Below are 17,408 nucleotides of genomic sequence, written 5' to 3'. Positions count from 1 at the left end.
AGTTAATTCATAACACACAGCTGGAAGTGGTGATGCATTGTCTTTTTATGTTTTTTTTTTAACAAATGGAAGTTGGGTTTTTTATTTTTATTTCAGTATTTTTTTTTTTTTTACAGTTAATTGAGATAATACAGTTGGCAGAAAACAATGGCCAGAGACTATGTGACATGTATATGAAGACACCACTGCCATGGTCCAACACACACTCCTTCTGACATTCACATACACACGCCCACACACATATGTACAGATACACAGGCACAAGCATACGTGCATCCACACACACACACACACACACACACACACACACACACACACACACACACACACACTCAGACCATGGCAAATCAGCAGCAGAGATGAGGTCTTTCATTTAGAAAGTTTAATCAGAATCTTTTAAGTTTCTGCTCATTTAGCACAACATGGTGTGACATGTTGGGACGGATGAGGCTTTTTAAACCCGACAGACAGGCACAGAAAGGGAAGATATCGCAACTACACTGGACACATCACACTCACAGAACGAGACAGGACGGGACAGCACAGAGGCGGGGAGCAGAAAGACAGGGGAGATTCAGCGAGGTAGAGTCAGAAAGCAGAGCAGAGGGTGTATCAGCGTGTGATGACTGTATGGGTGCGGGTGTGTTTCAGTTCTCCCATCTAATCTTTGGTCCATTTGTCCAGGTTGTTTCCAGAGCTTTAAAAACTTTGGGATGTGTAACTAATCTGCACTTTGCTCTTACCAGGCTTGTGTGGTGTGTGTGTGTTTCTGTGTAGTTTGCGTGTTTGTGCATATGTGTGCTGATGTCAAGGGTGACCTTGGCTCTGTGTTCTGTGGGGCTCAGCTCATCAGATGACACTTTCAAAGAGAAGTGTGTTCTTGGTTCCTGCAGGGGGCAGCAGCTTGGCCTCGCTCTCCGGGGCCAGGTACTCCAGGTGATGTCGGCCCCAAACTGGGGTGGTTAGGTGCTGCCACCGCTACGTGGAGAAACACAAGGGCAAACAGAAGATGAGCCATTTATTGGGCAGATGCTTCAGCCTTTCTCTAATGAGCCCTCTCTAATGAGTGATGATGAAATCAGCAAAGCAAATAACGGACACAAGAGGGAGGGCAGTATCCAAGGAGACACACTTGTACTGATTGCAAACAGAAACACGCGCACAAGAGAATGTGTGCACGCTTGCACCCAGGCATACTGACCTCCCGCAATGATCCTTTGCAGCGCAGTAGTTTGTAGAGAACGGTGATAGGGATACAGAGCATGGAGGACAGGGCCAGCGCCCAGCCAAGCGCTTCACCCCACAAAGGGTAAGTGTATACTGTGTTGTAGGTCAGGGGCTTGTAGTTCACCACATGGAACAGGAACACTGCCTATAAGCACAAAAACGTGTCAGCCATTTGCAGCAGGCAGGTAAAACATGTAGTAAAACATTCTGAGCAGCTCTTACCACACAGACAAAAGGTGTGATGTAGGACCAGCACCACTTCATGTAGGGTAGGGGCTGATAGCCGATCATACGAGCCACGTCATCCATGAAACGGTCTGCGCCTGACGGAAGTGACATGATGATGTTGTAGTAATGAGTTGGATTGAGCAGTTTGTGTTGTTTTGTGTTGCAAGTGTTTGTATTTCCTCACCATAGACCCATGCAATCACCACACACTCCCAGAAGGCCTGCCACAGAAGAGTGATGCCACTGGCAGAGTAGTAGTCAAACAGCTGGAAGACATACATCCCTCCCTGACAGAAACACAGAGAACAGTCCTGTTAATACTTTATGTGTGACCTATTTCCAGCCTTGCCTCCACTGTTTAGGCTTTCATCCCACTTCATTCCTGGCAATGGTTTTCTGTGCCGAATTAAACATTATGCACACAAGCTGTGTGTTTTTCAGAAACATTAAAATAAAAAAGTAGAAAAAAAATCTGAAGTTTAGGTAAGGGATTCTGGAATTGTATCTCATTTATGAATGGCATTGTTTTCAGCCTACAAGTTTGTTTTATTCTTATCTGCCAGCCTGAGCATCAAACCACATGAGGTCTTAAACTCTGTACTGTACCTCAGTGACCATAGACATGTCGATCAGGAAGCAGATGAAGCAGCAGATGGCAGCTACCACCTCTCGCCGCAGGGAGCCCAGGGCAGATTTAGGTGGTAGCATGTCCATGATTCCCGTTATCAAACCCTCTACTCCTACAAACTGAAAAAGAAAGTATGGAGATAGAAGAGAAAAAAAGAGAGAGGAGATGTGAGTCAGAGAGCAAGAAACAAAGACACAAAGGTGAAGGAGTGGAGTTAAAACTGTGTGTGCATAGACATCGTCATTGTTATCAACTGCCAACAAATATGGGATCTATGTGGATTGTACACCAATATGATGATGTAAAGGTACTTTCCTAAAAAAATATATATTTATGAGTATTTAACATTATTACTTTATACTTTAGTTTACATTACATCAACCAGTTCTAGAAATAAATGAATGAATAAAAACTGAATAAAAAGCTAGATAAACATCAGTACTGTATGTTTGACAATGACAATTAAATAAAGAATATATAAAAAATTAAATGAATTGCTTTTTGACAAAATTTCCAAATCGTCCCATGCATTGTTTTATGCAATGACCCACTATATCGGTCAGCCTTTAGTGCAGGTAACCTTATGTTATGTCCACTAGGTGACATTCAAATCCAAATCAAATATTTTTTTTATATAGCACATTTAAAAACAACTGGAGTTGGCATGTGCAAATAAAGGAAAAATAACATCAACAAAACAACAATGGATAACACTTTAATATCAAAAACCACTCAGACCAACCTAAGATTATTGAAAACATGTACGTCATAAATTGTTTCTTAAAAGTGTCCATGGAGCAGCAGGCTTTAGGAGCCGCGACCTCAAAGGTCGATCGAGCCTTGCATCATTGAATACACCAAACAAAAATATCCAGGTGAGGCTCAAACCCAGACACCCCTGCTCCGCTTCCCAATGCAAGGATGTTTACGTGTATATAATTGCAGAAACATATTTCAACCTTCAGAATGAGTTGAGAGGACAACAGCTGCTAGACTATTTTTACATCATTTACTGGAAGAAGGATAGCATATGCATGGCTAATGTGGCTATGGCAGGAAAAAAAACGTAGATAGATGGAGAAGAAATGAGGGAGAGAATGGAAAGTAAGAGTAAATGAATGGATGGGAGAGGAGACAGACGGTCTTCTGTGTGAATCAGACAGAAGCTCATTGACAAATCCCTGGGCTGTAAAACAATGGATGTAGGCACTGGCTCAAACAGACACACAACAAACAGGCTGCGAAGAAATGCAATGCTAAAACTAATGGGTCTAGACTGTGTTACACGTGTATAAAGGGAAGTAAGAGAAAAGATGTTTAGGTTAGCTATCTATTCTACATAAAGTGCTGCAGAATTAAACACAGAAACAAATAGAAGCAAGAAATACCTTACAGTTCCTCTAAGCTAAATGTAATCCTTCTAAAAGTGTGTGTAAACAAACTCAAAATGCATCATAAATTAGTATTACCTGGCTGTCCAGGCCCAGTATCAGCAACATAAAGAAGAAAAGTGCTGCCCAGAGCGGCGCCAGAGGCATCAGAGTCACAGCCTTGGGATAGGCTATAAAAGCCAGGCCTGGACCTGCACATTAAGAGTCAAGAGTCAGAGGCATAATGCATCAAGGGCATATAGCTCTTACTGTCAATACTCATCTCATTTCACTGGGTTTTAGGCAGCCAGTTGGCGGGAAAGCTGTTTTCTTACCACTCTCTGCTACCTTACTGATGTCCACGCCTTGCTCTGCAGCCATGAAGCCGAGCACAGAAAACACCACAAAGCCTGCAAAGAAACTGGTTCCACTGTTAATGATGGCCAGCAAGAATGCATCCCTGCAGAGAAATACAGAGAGAGAGAGAGAGAGAGAGAGAAAGAGGAAGGAAGCAGAGAGAGAGAAAAAAAGCGCATTATTATATGCTGTAACATGAGGCTGTAAGATACTCTTAGGACAAATATTGGCAACAGACAGAGATGGGCTTGGATGATGAATAGGATCAATAGCAATTTCTCTGAAAGCTGCTGTTGTCTTTGTAGTTGGCAGGTAGAGAGCGGACAGCCAATGGGTCTGTCACGTCTGTCTGAAGGTCTGAGAGGGAAGAGAGTGAAAGGAAAACCCCTATAACATTATAATATAATACACATGTACAATTAAAATATGATGATCTAATTCTCAATTAGGACTTTTTTAAGGATACTTTTTGAGATTGGAAAATTGAGAGAACAAGTTATGTCGACTTGAAGTGCATGTTTGGCACGACAGGCTCTGATTGTTCTAAGTGTCTGACAACATTATGGAAAGACTTTGAAGTCTCAAGAGAGGAGTGCTGGGGAGAGTTTGTTGTGTTGGAGAACAGAAAGTTAGCTTCATGAAGATTTTCAGTAAAAACAATGGCTCATGTTTGCATATTTCTGAATTGTACCAATAAAATGTCGAGCAGCACTTTGCACTGCTTTCATAGTCTACCTGTGTTGGCTACAGAGAGGTGGAAGTGCTAACACTCTGCTCCATACACCGTGGAGGGGTCTGCAGTCATTATTTTGAGCTGGGTGACTACTGCCATCCAAAGAGAAGAAGATGATACCGAAGTACTTTGTCCTAAAGATAAATCTGGTTCTTATGTGCTGCAGACAGAGCGGAGATAATGTTATGAGCTAAAGTTACAGTGTTGACCTTCTATCAGTTCACATGAAAACATGACACGATAACAGCAACTTCTCCATCCTTCCATCATTTTTTCAATTTTTCACTTTTAGTGTATGAAATGTTACATAAATGCTGTGCAATCTCAATCCTTGCAGCTTGATTCTTCACTGTGGCCTAAATGCTCTCGCTCAATACTGCAGCAAATTCCCAAAAAATGTTGCTCCCATTAGCCACTTAGACACAAAACATGGGAGAACGGGGTCCAGGTTAAAATACACAGAAGTTTCCCTTTCAGAGTGAAGTCAACAACATCCCTGTTATCCAGTTTATACAGCAATGAATGACCTTCTGTTTATCCTTACAAGTAAAGTTTAGCTGGCAAGCCCAGCCAAGAATCCTTTCTGATAAGAAGAATGTATAAACACCATGTGTTGCACCATGATGGTTATTATGGCTCTGAAGCAGCTGTGTTAAGAAGCAACCTCCACTCAGTCGACCATCAATACGGTCTATCAATTTAAAACATTACTCAAAAGAATGCATATGAATGTTAATAAAAAAAACAAGCGAGAGTGAGTGTTTGGGTTAAGAAACCAGTCCATATCAAGACAACAATTATAAACAAGGCTGAAAGTCAATAGTCTTTTAGTTGTTGTATGGAGACAACTTTACAGAACCTGAACAGTAGTAGTGGTGCAAGAGTTTTGAGGATTTAACATAAATCGAAAGTGTTTATCTACTGTAAAGGGGCAATTTAAGGTTGTTCTAAATTCAACTTAGCTCTACACTGTCAGACCTGGCTCAGTTTTCAAGGGCCGGATAGTAACAGAAAACGAAGTGGTTCGTATGACACATTGTCTGACCATGTTGGGAACCAAACGTGTTTTTACGTGATCCAAACGGCATTGTTTAAATATGATGATAAAGGCACACTTTTCTCTCTTGGGAGGCAATTATAGATCATAGGGTTGCATTTGGTTGTTTACATGAGAGAGGAGATAGAATTAGTTGTGTGAAATAGACTCCCCTAATTTGACATCAGAAAGGTGTTTGGGGATGAGGTTTCAGAAGCCGTATAACCATCTGACAAACATTCTCTGACGGAGTATACTGACCCCTAAAGATATCTTTCATCTTATGGTTATGTTGGCTCACATCTGCTTTGAGCTGAATGAACATCAGTGTGCTATTATGTAAAATATTACCAACTGTGTCAACAACTATTGGATGTTATCGTTTTGATTTTTAGCACGTAGCATTTAACACTCTGGCATGCAACATGAACATTGTGAAGTTAAGCATGTAGCTAAAAAAATACTAATATTAGCCCATTGTCATGCTACATTAGCATTAGCTGTGTGAATATCGTTCATTTATCAAATTCCTAACAATTTATTCAGTGGTTCAAGATATTTTTCAACTAATGGACAAACTGATATTGTGATACATAAAGCAATACCACTACAATGTCTAAAATATAGTCAAGCTTATATAATAAGTCAAGCTATGTGCTTTTGAAGCATGTAAACAAGACTCAAAATTCAGTCCTGTATGTACTTTACAGTGGCATCCGTGGGCAGTTTATCTACACATCTCCCCAGCTATTCCTGAGCTACTACTGTGTGAGAAACAGAGCTGAGCTGACATACCTCAGAATCTGAACACATCTTTCAACTTCCAATTAAGGTCACGGCAGAGAAAAAGTCAGATGGCAGGATATTCATGAGGCTACTCCAAATATGGGCATCCCAAATATGCAAGCAAGTGCCGATTTAAAAAAAAGAAGAAAAAATATCCACATTACTTCTATTAAGCTTACTAACTTGCAAGGGGTTTAATTTGTTTATCTGACAGTGTAAGGTAAACACACCAACCAGCGCTAGTGAGGACAGCTGTTGCTTGAAACTGACAAAGTCTAGTCTAGATCTGTACTTCATTCTTCAACTCCACTCTTCCTCTACTCCCTCCCACTTAATTTCTACAGCCTCTCAAAAAGCATAGTGGAATGACTGCCTAAAAATAAAATAGGTCCTGTTTGATATTCAGGGCTTAAAGACACTATGCTGTGATTCTTTCTGGCAACCTATTGGCTTCTAGGAGGGAAATTATTTTACATCTGAAATGTGAGTAGAGTGCTAGGAAGTCACTGGGCCTCCTACCATGATTCCTGGCACACGCATACAGTCTATTTAGGTCCAATGGTTTTTCCCGTGGCAAATAAGATAATTTATTCTTTTTATAAGAAAAGGAACTGATCTTTTAGTACTTTTTGGGATTGTTTCTTAAGTGTCTGTAGTGAAAGAAATCTAGTGGAAACACAGTTTAGTTTGATCCAAGTACTCCAGTCTGCAGTCACTGTGGAAGACTCACTGGTAACAGTTGTTATGGAAGCGGTTGTAGCTGCCCAGTGCAGTCAGGGCGCCCAGTCCGATGGCATAGGAGAAGAAAATCTGAGTGCCTGCATCAATCCACACCTATCACAAATGGAATAGCCTGAGTAATGTTTCACAATCTACAGATCTTTTCTTGTCACAATACTGCGACAGACAAATGTACAGGGACACCCAAATGCGAGCTCATGCAAAAAGTAATACCTGTGCTTCTCCGAGTTTGGACCAGTCTGGTTTCAGGTAGTAAATAATCCCATCTATAGCTCCAGGTAGAGTGACGCCATGAGCCAAAAGAACAACCAGAACCAAGTAGGGGAACAGAGCTGTGAAGTAAACAACCTGGAGAAAGATGGAAAAAGAGAGCAGTGAAGTACATTTTGAGATATTGTAGTAATCAATTTGTAAAGTATACTCTAGGGGGTGGGGAGGTGAAGTTTGAGTGCTATGCATTAAAACTTGAATTAAGTGAATGTAGAAAACTCCACAATAAACCCTTAAACATTTTAAACTCCTCATATTACATGAAGTAAATACATAAACAGATGCAGTTATATGATGAATTTAACACGCTAGTTGGAAAAGTTTAGTGCTTATAAACATGGTTCATCAGCTATGGTCACATGTTTCAGTGTTACTGAACCTACGTATGCTTTTATCACTTTGATTAAGCAATTACCTTCTTTGCAAATACTCAAGTCTTAAGTAGAAGCCCATTAGGTCCTTCCTGTAGTAGATGTGTAATGGGCCCTGTCATGTTACTTTGAAGAAAAGGTAGCCTGTAAATGGAAAGCCAGACAATTTGTAAACCTCCTGCAATAGCAGGGGTTTTTGGCAGACCTTTCCAGAAGGTAGTCTTTGTCAAGTTATGCTGATAAAGGCACCCCCTGCTACCTAGTAGAAGCAACAAATCCTTGCTAAATCAGTATGGTCAGAGCAAAGTAGTGAGAAAGCACATATTTGCCTTGATCTAGGGCGAACATGGGCAGAAAAGCCCCTTTCCAGCTCTCGAACATCTACATGGTGGAAAGTTACTAATCGGCTTACAGCTGGCTAGCTGGCTCAATCTCTTCATTATTTTTTCCCTCGCTCTATGAGCTTTGGCTACTCTGGAGACACAACTATGCAAACACAGACATCTCCATATGCTACAAAATGAGGATGCATTCCTTATCCCAATGTATCACAGAACACACTAAATTAACAAGGAGCGATCATCTTTTTTTAACAAATAAATGAAAGCCTGAACACCATGTATGTAGAGCATGACATAATAAGATTATAGCCTGACTGACGCTGCACATAATATACACAAAAAGACCAGTGAGAAAATAAGCTGACATTCAAAATACATGTGTTTGCTTACATTTGAGTTGATATGTGTTTCAGTCTAGACACCGATCCTCTCACTATACCAAAGCTGATTTGGGAGTCAAAGGGCAAAATGCTGCAATTATTTAAACCTTTGCATGAAGGCATGCATATATCAGTCTGCACTCAGTAACCCCTGACAGTGGCACGTAACGTACACATACAACAATTGTACTGAGCAATAAATATTAATCCTAACCCCAACCGTGACATGTAACATTAATTGTACAGCCAGAAAACACTTTACCTTGCCAGTAGATTTAACTCCTTTCCACATGCAGAAGTAAACAATGATCCAGGTGGCTATGAGGCACAGCACCATCTCATAGCTGATGTCACCAGGCTCGTGCAGCCCACCAGAAAGACGTAGCACTTTACGTCTAGGAGGAAGAACACAAAGATGCGCCCATTAGACAATTAAAAGAACTGCAAAGTAAATAAGTGAATAACAGGGTTGTTGCAAGTTGAATTACATCTTTTTTAAATAAGCTTTTATAGATTTTGCAAATGCCAGACACCAAAAATGTAAGACCAATTTTGTGACTGACATAAAAACATCACTATGATCAAAAACAATGTCTGACTGGAAAACTCTGGGTGCAAAGTACATAAACAGTACATTGTTAAGACACCTAAAATTAAATTTGATACTAAATCAGTGTATTTAAATCTTTATGGCTTTGGGTTTAAATAGTGTATTTTTCAAGACTACTGATACGCTGCTTAACTCCTCTATGATCCCAGAGAAAGTATAACATACTCCCAGAACTCGATAACTGGGGACCGCAAGCCCTCAGCCTCCGTGCAGTTTCCGTTGAAGAAGAGTTGGGCTGAAGACAGGTTCAATGTAGACGTGGAGGAGAGAAGGTTGGCAGATGATGGCAGAGCCGGCTGGGCAGCGCTGCGGTTGTGGCAAGCGCGGCGGAAATCCTGTGTACAGTTGGGGGTGTTCCAGGTGTGTCCACAGGTGGCCCAGGGCAGCTGGTTGGTGAAAGAGTGGAAGAGAAAGTAGAGGCCCCACACAAGAATCATGATGTAGTAGGTGTTACAGAAGAACACTATCACCATTGAGGCCAAGCCCAAACCTGACAGAGAGGAAGAGAGGAAGCCAGAGGAGGTTTGTTAGGATGCAATTTAGAAATCAGATGAGATGTAGAGCATAAGAATATCTTCTTTAGAGAATTATAAGTGTGTTCTCAGTGCGTCAGACAGGTACCTTTGAAAAGGGGTGCGATGTTCCACGCAGAGACCCCTCCCTGCTTCATGAACTGGCCCAGTGCAATCTCCAAGAAGAAGACTGGGATGCCTCCAATGAACACAATCAGCAAGTAGGGGATCAGGAAAACCCCTGCAACACACATCACATGGGCACATTCAGCACTTTGGTACCTTTAGTAACAGGCAAGTAGAAACTAGAACACAACCAATATATCCTACGGCTGATGTTATCAGCTGAGATTTGCCATTACAGACACATCTGTACCTATAGGTGTATATATATCTGATATGCAGCAATATGAAATCTGTTTTTCACAGAACATATAATGCAGGAAATAATGCTTGAGGTGATTTAGAAATAGCAGGTTCAACGTTTATGTTTTTTTTCACTTGCCTGGTCCTATACAAATTGTTTTATTTGTTAGTGGTTATCAAATAACAACAAAGACTACATTTAGTCATCATATTTAATCTTTGGTAAATGGATCAAAACAAAAAGAAAGTGTGTCATAGATGTGAACCAAGAAACATTCTTGCATATCGAAAATTGTTTTATTTTGCTTTATCTGGCAATTGAGTTACTATATTTACCAGCCCGACTTGACATTTAACTTGCCCTGTCTAATCCTAAATTCTTTATTTAAATGGTCGGCAATTGACTGATACTGATACCGTACTTTATTTAGCTATTGATTTCATTTTCATTACTTTTAAATTCTTAAGTTTGTTGACAGTGTAATACTTTGTTTGTATAATGTGCAATGATAAATATTCTTTAATAAGGTTAAGAGTTTAAGAAAGCAGCCTTCTGAGTACTTTGCACAGTAATATTGGTACAAAATTAGTGCACAATCCACATAGCAAATGTCATTTTTGTTCCACTCTAAAATTGTAATTGGTCACAAAAATCTTGTATCAGTCAGACTTTAGTAGAAACACGTTTCATTCTGTAAAATACTTTCTACTTATGGGCTGGACATTTGGTATAAATAAATGACCTCCAAAGTAAATGATTGGCAAGTTTTGGATCGCTAACAGGAAGTATATTACTACGGTTTAATAATTAACTGGATTAATAATAGATCAATGATAATATTGGTATTTAATGAATGGATTCCATGTTGGCACTATCAACCACATCACATTCTTGGCATTATTTACAACAGCACACACCCTTCAGAGTTTATATTTAATTTTGTGAATAAACTCGAAGATTCAAAATGTTAAACAAACACCATTTTACAGATTATCCATTACATAATTAAAGTATGGAAAATTAGAGGAGAGTTTGTAAATTTAAAAAGGTTTAAAAGTAGCATGATAATCACAGTTAAAATCCTCACAACCTTTAAGACTTGAAATAATAATTTTGTCAGCATTACATTAAGGATACTGTATTAAAATCAATGCTGAGATCTACATTGTTTAATTATTAAAACCAGGTCCATTAAGTATTTCCTGCTCTTGGAAGCTATACAGCAGAAAATCTGAGGTAGAAATCATTTTTAAAGTTTTTAAGGTCACAAACTGCGCAAACAATGGCGTGGCTCTTACTAATCAAGCATTCGACACAACAAGGAACAGTTGAGAGGAGGAGGAAGCAATAAAGGGCAAAAGAGCAAAAAGCAAGGGAGGAGGACAGACGAGGCCACAGATAAGAAATGCATTGGACGTGAATGTGGGAGAGAATCACATTGACTCCCGTTCCACATGTGTTTGGACAGCTTTGGTACGAACTGCCCTTGAACTTGAAAGCTGCACGGAGCAGACGGATGAGTATCAATTGGAGACGGGACAAAGACAATAGACTCTAGCAGGAGCTATTAGTCCTGATAGAGACATCTAGAACTTGTTTCATTTTGATTAGTAGTTGTTGGCCCAGGGCACTCGGCTCCTGCTCAGTGTTATCTATAAATAATCTTCTTTTGAATTCTCATACTGTGGGAGAAGGTTGCTGTGATCAGTGATACATTTTCGAAAAAGATAAGAAAAAAGGCGGCACAGGACATTTGAGTCACGACATCCAATTGCAGCGATTTGGTTTGAATAATAATTTAACTGGGTGATGCCACTACAGTGCGCAGATGGGGGGGGAGTCACATGACCAGCTATGACGCAGAGCAGAGAGAGAAGGGAAAGATGGATACATCACAGGACAGGGAGGCAGAAATACTGGGAAACCGCTGTGGTAGAGGAGCTCCAAGAAATACAAAAATTACACACCAAGGGAGCAAACTGTTTGCCTCCACAATAGTGCTACTGATTGACAATTTATGCCTCATTCAGTCCATCATTCTTTATGTCATTCTCTGAGAGCAGAGGGCTGCAGCCTTATAAGGAGACATTCATGAGTGTTAGTCTAAGAGAGAAAGGGGTGGGAGAGCAAGAGACACAGAGAGAGAGATCCAATAGGAGGCGTGAATGGAATGACTGGAGGAAATGCTTGTGCTGACATACCCCAGCATATTGGCCAAATCATCGAGGAACAGCATCCTTAATAGGCTTAAGTAAATCCTCTCTAATCATAACTGGACCAGACACATCAGGCCTAGCAGCTGATGTGAGAAATAAATAATCAAATAAATGAGATTAATTCCACGCTTTTTACAGTGCATTCATCTTTTACTGTCTCCAATGGAGTGTGTCCTTGTTTCAATAACAAGCAGGTCTGACACAACAACGGTGTCAGATAAGCACTTATCTGGTAGTGTTGTTGTGTTACGAGGTGTACCCTGGGTTGGTCAAAGGCTTTCAATGAAATACTGAAGCAATTTGTTGCCGTGCTGACGCCAAGGGGAGGGAAGGACGGGCACGGTCACAGGACGGTTATTGTGTGACATAGCCATATGCCTCCTTATCAGAAGGAGAGTGGGAGAGAGCACCTTTGTATGCGACATGAGTGCCGGGCAGGAGCACAGGGGGTGGACTGTGTGAGGCAGGCTATTGTTATATGATACTAGAAGGTGGGTATCAGAGCCACGGGTCACAAGACACACACACACACACAGGAGAAAGAGAGGGAGGGCTGGACTAATATACACACACACAGCTGCATAGTGAGTTGCATTTCAATGAATCACCTCATAAAAAAATAGAAAAGTGGGCAGGGCAAAAGAGAAAAGAGAAGTCAAGGCCAAAGGGTACATTCAGGACAGGTTACTATTGGACAGGATCGCATATAAAAAAAGAGAGAGAGGATGTAGTGTAAGGCATACAACCACGTGAATAACCTAATATGCCGGTGAGAGAGCAGCGGGAACAATAAAGAGCGACTTGTACTAAGTCCGCCTGTGAAGTGGCTGTAATACATAGAACGAAACCACGTGGGTGGGCATGGCTTCTCAGCTACGTGCTGACAGCCACGCAGGCTTTTCCAGCCTGTTAGTTGTATTTCACTTTCACTGTTGTCCATCCAACCGTCAGAAGTAGCTGAGTTTATCTTAACTGTTTCAAACTGACGTGAGTAAAATACCAGACTTATTCTTCAATAACATAATTTTTTCTCTATCTCAATTTCCTTGTTGAAAATATCATTGTATTCTAATAGCTGGATAACTAAATATTTTACATATAAATGATATGTCATTACATTTAAAGAGTGCTGAAAAATGTTTGATCCAAAACAGCATTTGACATTATCATTGCTCTTTTACTAGTAGACAAGTTCAGCACCTGATTCCTCATTCCAAACCTCTCTTAGTGGATAGAGCACTTCCTCTCCAGCAAACCCAAACTGTTGGGATTGGCAGATGACACAGGAAAAAGAGAGGTTTTTCCTGCATGTGGATATTTGCAAGCTTTCAAAATAAAACGCCTCCTGAGGTGACCCTCAGGGCTGTGTCCTCATCCTACTTTTGTTCACCCAGCAAAGGCATGACTGCATCTTCCAGATATTCAGGAAAGTGATTTTTTAAGTGTGTCATCATTGGCCAGATTGAATTGCAACCATGACAGATAAAACTAGGTCATGAAGTCATGAACTCTGCAGAGTGGTTAAATGTCTGAATAGTGCTGTATATAGGCAAGAATGGCTACACGATATGCACCATGAAACACAGGTTATGATTTATGAAATTGGGATATCTATTGTATAAAATCTGAGTTAAAAAAGGTTTACTTTTTATGCAATCAGTCCCAGCAATACTTAAGAATATTTTTGTGCAATCTGTCTACTATGTCTGTTAAATATTATTGAAATTCTATTCTATTATCAAAAATGAATTGTGTTTTTAAACATTGATAAAGCATCAAAAAACATAATATTGCAATACTCAAATGTATGTTTTTTTACACGCCCATACATGAATAGTTTTAATGATGAGTTTGTGAACAAAAGAACTCTCGAAGCTCACCTCCTCCATTCTTGTAACAGAGGTAAGGGAACCGCCACACGTTGCCCAAGCCGACAGCAAAACCCACGCAGGACATGATGAAGTCCATCTGTCTGGTCCAAGTTTCTCTCTCTGCCACTGGCACTGCTACAGCCCCATTTCCAGTCCCAGCTGCAGCCCCGTCCTGGGTCTGCGGTGGACCAGCCCCCCCACCCTCACCACAACCAGGGCCCGCTCCTGGCACAGGAACCAGGGGCCGAGCTGACCCCCCGCCCTCCTCCTCGGAGAGGGTCCCTGCCTCCATCTGGGGGAGACTGATGTCACCTGGACAGGGAAGAAGATGTAAGGTCAGAAGAATAGCCAGAAGAAGGAAAGAGGCATGGAGGAGGACAGATGGAAACAGATAAGACAGCAGGAATCAGTATGTCTGAGTAACACTGACATCCAACATCTTATCACAGAGGACTGCAGACAATATTTTAAAACCACTCATATCTAAAATATACACATTCACAACTTCACATCACACGTCAGCACTGGTGACTCTTTGGCCACACTTTTGCTGAATGGAAGAGGGAGACTGCATGTTTTTCATTCATTCATTGCAATAAAGCGCCAGTACAACCGTAACCAATTATCATACACCTCTATAATTAACCCATAACAGGGCTGAAACTAAGACATCTCATCAGTTTTACTTTAAATAAACTACCCTCACACAATAAGGCTAAAATCGTGTACCGTTATACTAAGCCCTCCCCCGTTATCCATGTCTCACAGACAGAATGATTAGTGTGCTGCGGTACGCCACAGCACAGAGCCTTTTCAACGTATATATATATATATATCTCAAGCTTCTCTGTCACTTGCAAATGCTTTCGTTTTCTCTATCACTCCCTCACACAGACACACACAGCGGTGAAGAAATGTATGAAGACACTCAAACACAAATAAAAGCAACGTGTCGCTTCATTAGTGCCATTCCGAGATATCAGCGTCAGCCGCTCAGTGCTGGATGCAAAGCAAGGCAGCTGAATCCAGATCAGAGCAGTTTGAGGGGGTGTGTGAACAGAGGAGGGGAAGGAAAGGGATGTCAGCATCTATAGAGCAACTTCACAAGAGGATACCTGTGTTTTAACATCATTTGTGTGAGGTATACTACTAGTAGGCTATACGATTATCTAAAGTTACTCAAAATAGATCATTTGTCAGGTTAAGGCAATGAATAAGATATTATTTTGGTTAACAAATGGGATCTATGTCGAAAAAATAGCGCCAAACACGCACATTTCCTTTGAAGGCAGCCTAAACATGAGTCACCTAATTTTACTAGATGACGATGTCCTCATGATAGTGACGTAAAACTGGACAATGAATGATTTAAAGCGCATGTATCTTTACCAGGAGTGACACCTGTTCAGCACCATATTTAGCTTGAAAATGACTCGAGCAGTTGAGTCAGCTCTGTTGATAAGTGTATATTGAGATATCCATAAGTATGTAAACTGTGGTGAGAAATATAAAGGCAGGTTAAGCGCAGTTAAGTGTGCAACTTATTCACACAGAATAATGTGAAAGCACTGGCTGAGAAAGGCATGCTCCAATTCATCAGCATGTGGTTAACTAGTGGTGAAATCACAGGGTAAATACTGAGTCATTACTAAGTAGCCTAGTGGAGGTCACACATCATACTCACCTTGGCTATTTTCTTCCAACTCTGGTGACATGTTGTTGGGTATCAGCACAAAAATAAATGTTATTTTTTCTTCAAAAAAGCAAACTGGCTGATGGTTTTAGCCAGGGGCTGCTCAAGTTTGATAAATGTGCCTGGCTAACGAGTCACCCGGCGGGCTCAGAGGCAGACAGAGAGATGTAGCCTTGGTATGCAGTGCTCCAGTTGTCTTTTTGATTTTCTGAGTTTGTTATTTCGCCTTCTTGAAACAAAAAAAATCGCAGTTTTTGTGATTTATCACACGTTGGAAACCCTCAGCTCAGCCAAGAGATGGAAAATATCACAAAGCGCAGCGGTCAGTTCAGCCGGTGACAAAGGAGATTCAAAAGCAGTCGACGAAGCACTTGAAGGTAAGCCTGAAGAATCTCATGGATAACAGTTAAATGGAAATGATACTGAGCCTTAGGGTGAAGATTTTTTGGTTAAAGCAGTCCAGTCAGAAGTCCATGAACCTGTACATGATGCGGCTGCTCGACGGACGACGAATGTGACCTGCTCCACGGTCAGAGAGCTGTGACGGACGCTCCCCCCGCCTCCTCGCGCTGCCGGCGGACGTGATTGGCTGAGGCCAACACAGTGCGGTGCGCACAGCATCAGCAGCACCACTCAGTCAAAATGAGAAGAGTCACAAGGATGGGTTTATTACACTGCATGCGTCCTTGACCTGAAATCACGCAAATAACTGGAGATAAATTCCTATGAGCGCGGTCCGGTGGCGTCTCGCTCTGCTTATTTGCTCTATATCTCTGGAAGTGCAGGGAGCTAGTGGAGGGTTCCCAACCCGTGGTGCAGGGAGCCCCAGCTGCACAGAAGGTGCCCCCAAACACAGTTACTGTTACTTTAACAACTAAAGAGTTTTGAAATGTTATATATTATGCTTTGCTTCAGTCCCTTCAGTAGAGCAAATGTGCTTTCACAGGGGTGTATCTAGGGATTTCAGGTGCCCATGTAGTTCGGGGCCCTCTCTTTCGTCCCTATCATTTTCACCACGACCAAGTGGCGGATTTAGCCTGTCTGGAGCAAGCCCCAAAGAGCAGGAGTGAGTGGAGGGCTTTTAAGCCAAATTTACATAGTGGTCAAACAGTGGAATTACAACTTCTGCCTCAGTCATGTGATGCCATGGGGCCCCAAAAGGCTTTTTCCCATAGACTTACATTGGGAAAGAGACATCTGTAAATCAGTGGATAGTTACACACACGCACACGCACGCACACACACACATTTGGAAAAAGTCTACAACATTTTGAGTTAATTATTTTATCTCTATTAAAGTGTGTGGAGCGCTACACTGTAATAGTAACAAATATTCTATGGGACCCGTAGATGTGGATGAGCCATATAAGATCCAGGTTTTTTTATGCATGGAAGTCCAACTCTTTTGGCTTCATGTACCACTGAGCAACTTTCATAGACATGAGCAGGACCTCACATCCAGAATTATTTTTATATCCATGGTCTGAGGGGCAGAGGCAAAAAATAAAAAAATGGCACCTGCTTTGTGTGGTGGGGCAGCTACATGCAGAACATTTTTAGCATGTAGGCCTGCCTATAAAGCACTGCATCGTGTTTTTTAAATTTAAGGCCATCCTAGAATCACATTTTCTCTACTCTGCTCCGAGAGGGCACTTCATTATGTTCTATCTA

At 41.2% G+C, this 17,408-nt stretch overlaps 1 protein-coding gene across 1 annotated transcript; it reads right to left on the bottom strand.

Moving 5' to 3' along the window:
* Positions 1 to 21: 21 nt before the first annotated feature.
* si:ch211-117c9.5 (sodium- and chloride-dependent creatine transporter 1) lies at positions 22 to 16,264 on the bottom strand. The gene is made up of 14 exons (XM_059333387.1): positions 15,729 to 16,264; positions 14,054 to 14,356; positions 9,700 to 9,831; positions 9,244 to 9,568; positions 8,731 to 8,863; positions 7,320 to 7,454; positions 7,096 to 7,199; positions 3,789 to 3,913; positions 3,553 to 3,665; positions 2,062 to 2,202; positions 1,640 to 1,742; positions 1,450 to 1,550; positions 1,202 to 1,372; positions 22 to 978 (listed from the first exon to the last, which is right to left on the bottom strand). Exons 1-14 carry the CDS (start codon positions 15,757 to 15,759, stop codon positions 850 to 852), a joined length of 2,046 nt encoding a protein of 681 aa, XP_059189370.1. The 5' UTR covers positions 15,760 to 16,264; the 3' UTR covers positions 22 to 849.
* Positions 16,265 to 17,408: the final 1,144 nt, after the last annotated feature.

Source organism: Centropristis striata, chromosome 5, assembly GCF_030273125.1.
Source record: "Centropristis striata isolate RG_2023a ecotype Rhode Island chromosome 5, C.striata_1.0, whole genome shotgun sequence".
In the NCBI taxonomy this organism is placed as follows: domain Eukaryota; kingdom Metazoa; phylum Chordata; class Actinopteri; order Perciformes; family Serranidae; genus Centropristis; species Centropristis striata.
Note: the sequence above shows the minus strand (reverse complement) of the source record. Positions and strands in the feature narration are given on the sequence as shown.

Excerpts from the sequence above, each read along its gene's own strand:
- si:ch211-117c9.5 (XM_059333387.1), bottom strand. The coding sequence starts at position 15,759 with ATGTCACCAGAGTTGGAAGAAAATAGCCAAG. Across the intron at positions 9,832-14,053 it reads CTGTTACAAGAATGGAGGAG|GGGTTTTCCTGATCCCCTAC; the intron begins GTGAGCTTCGAG and ends TGTGTGTTGCAG. Across the intron at positions 8,864-9,243 it reads CCAGTTATCGAGTTCTGGGA|ACGTAAAGTGCTACGTCTTT; the intron begins GTATGTTATACT and ends TCTTCCTCCTAG.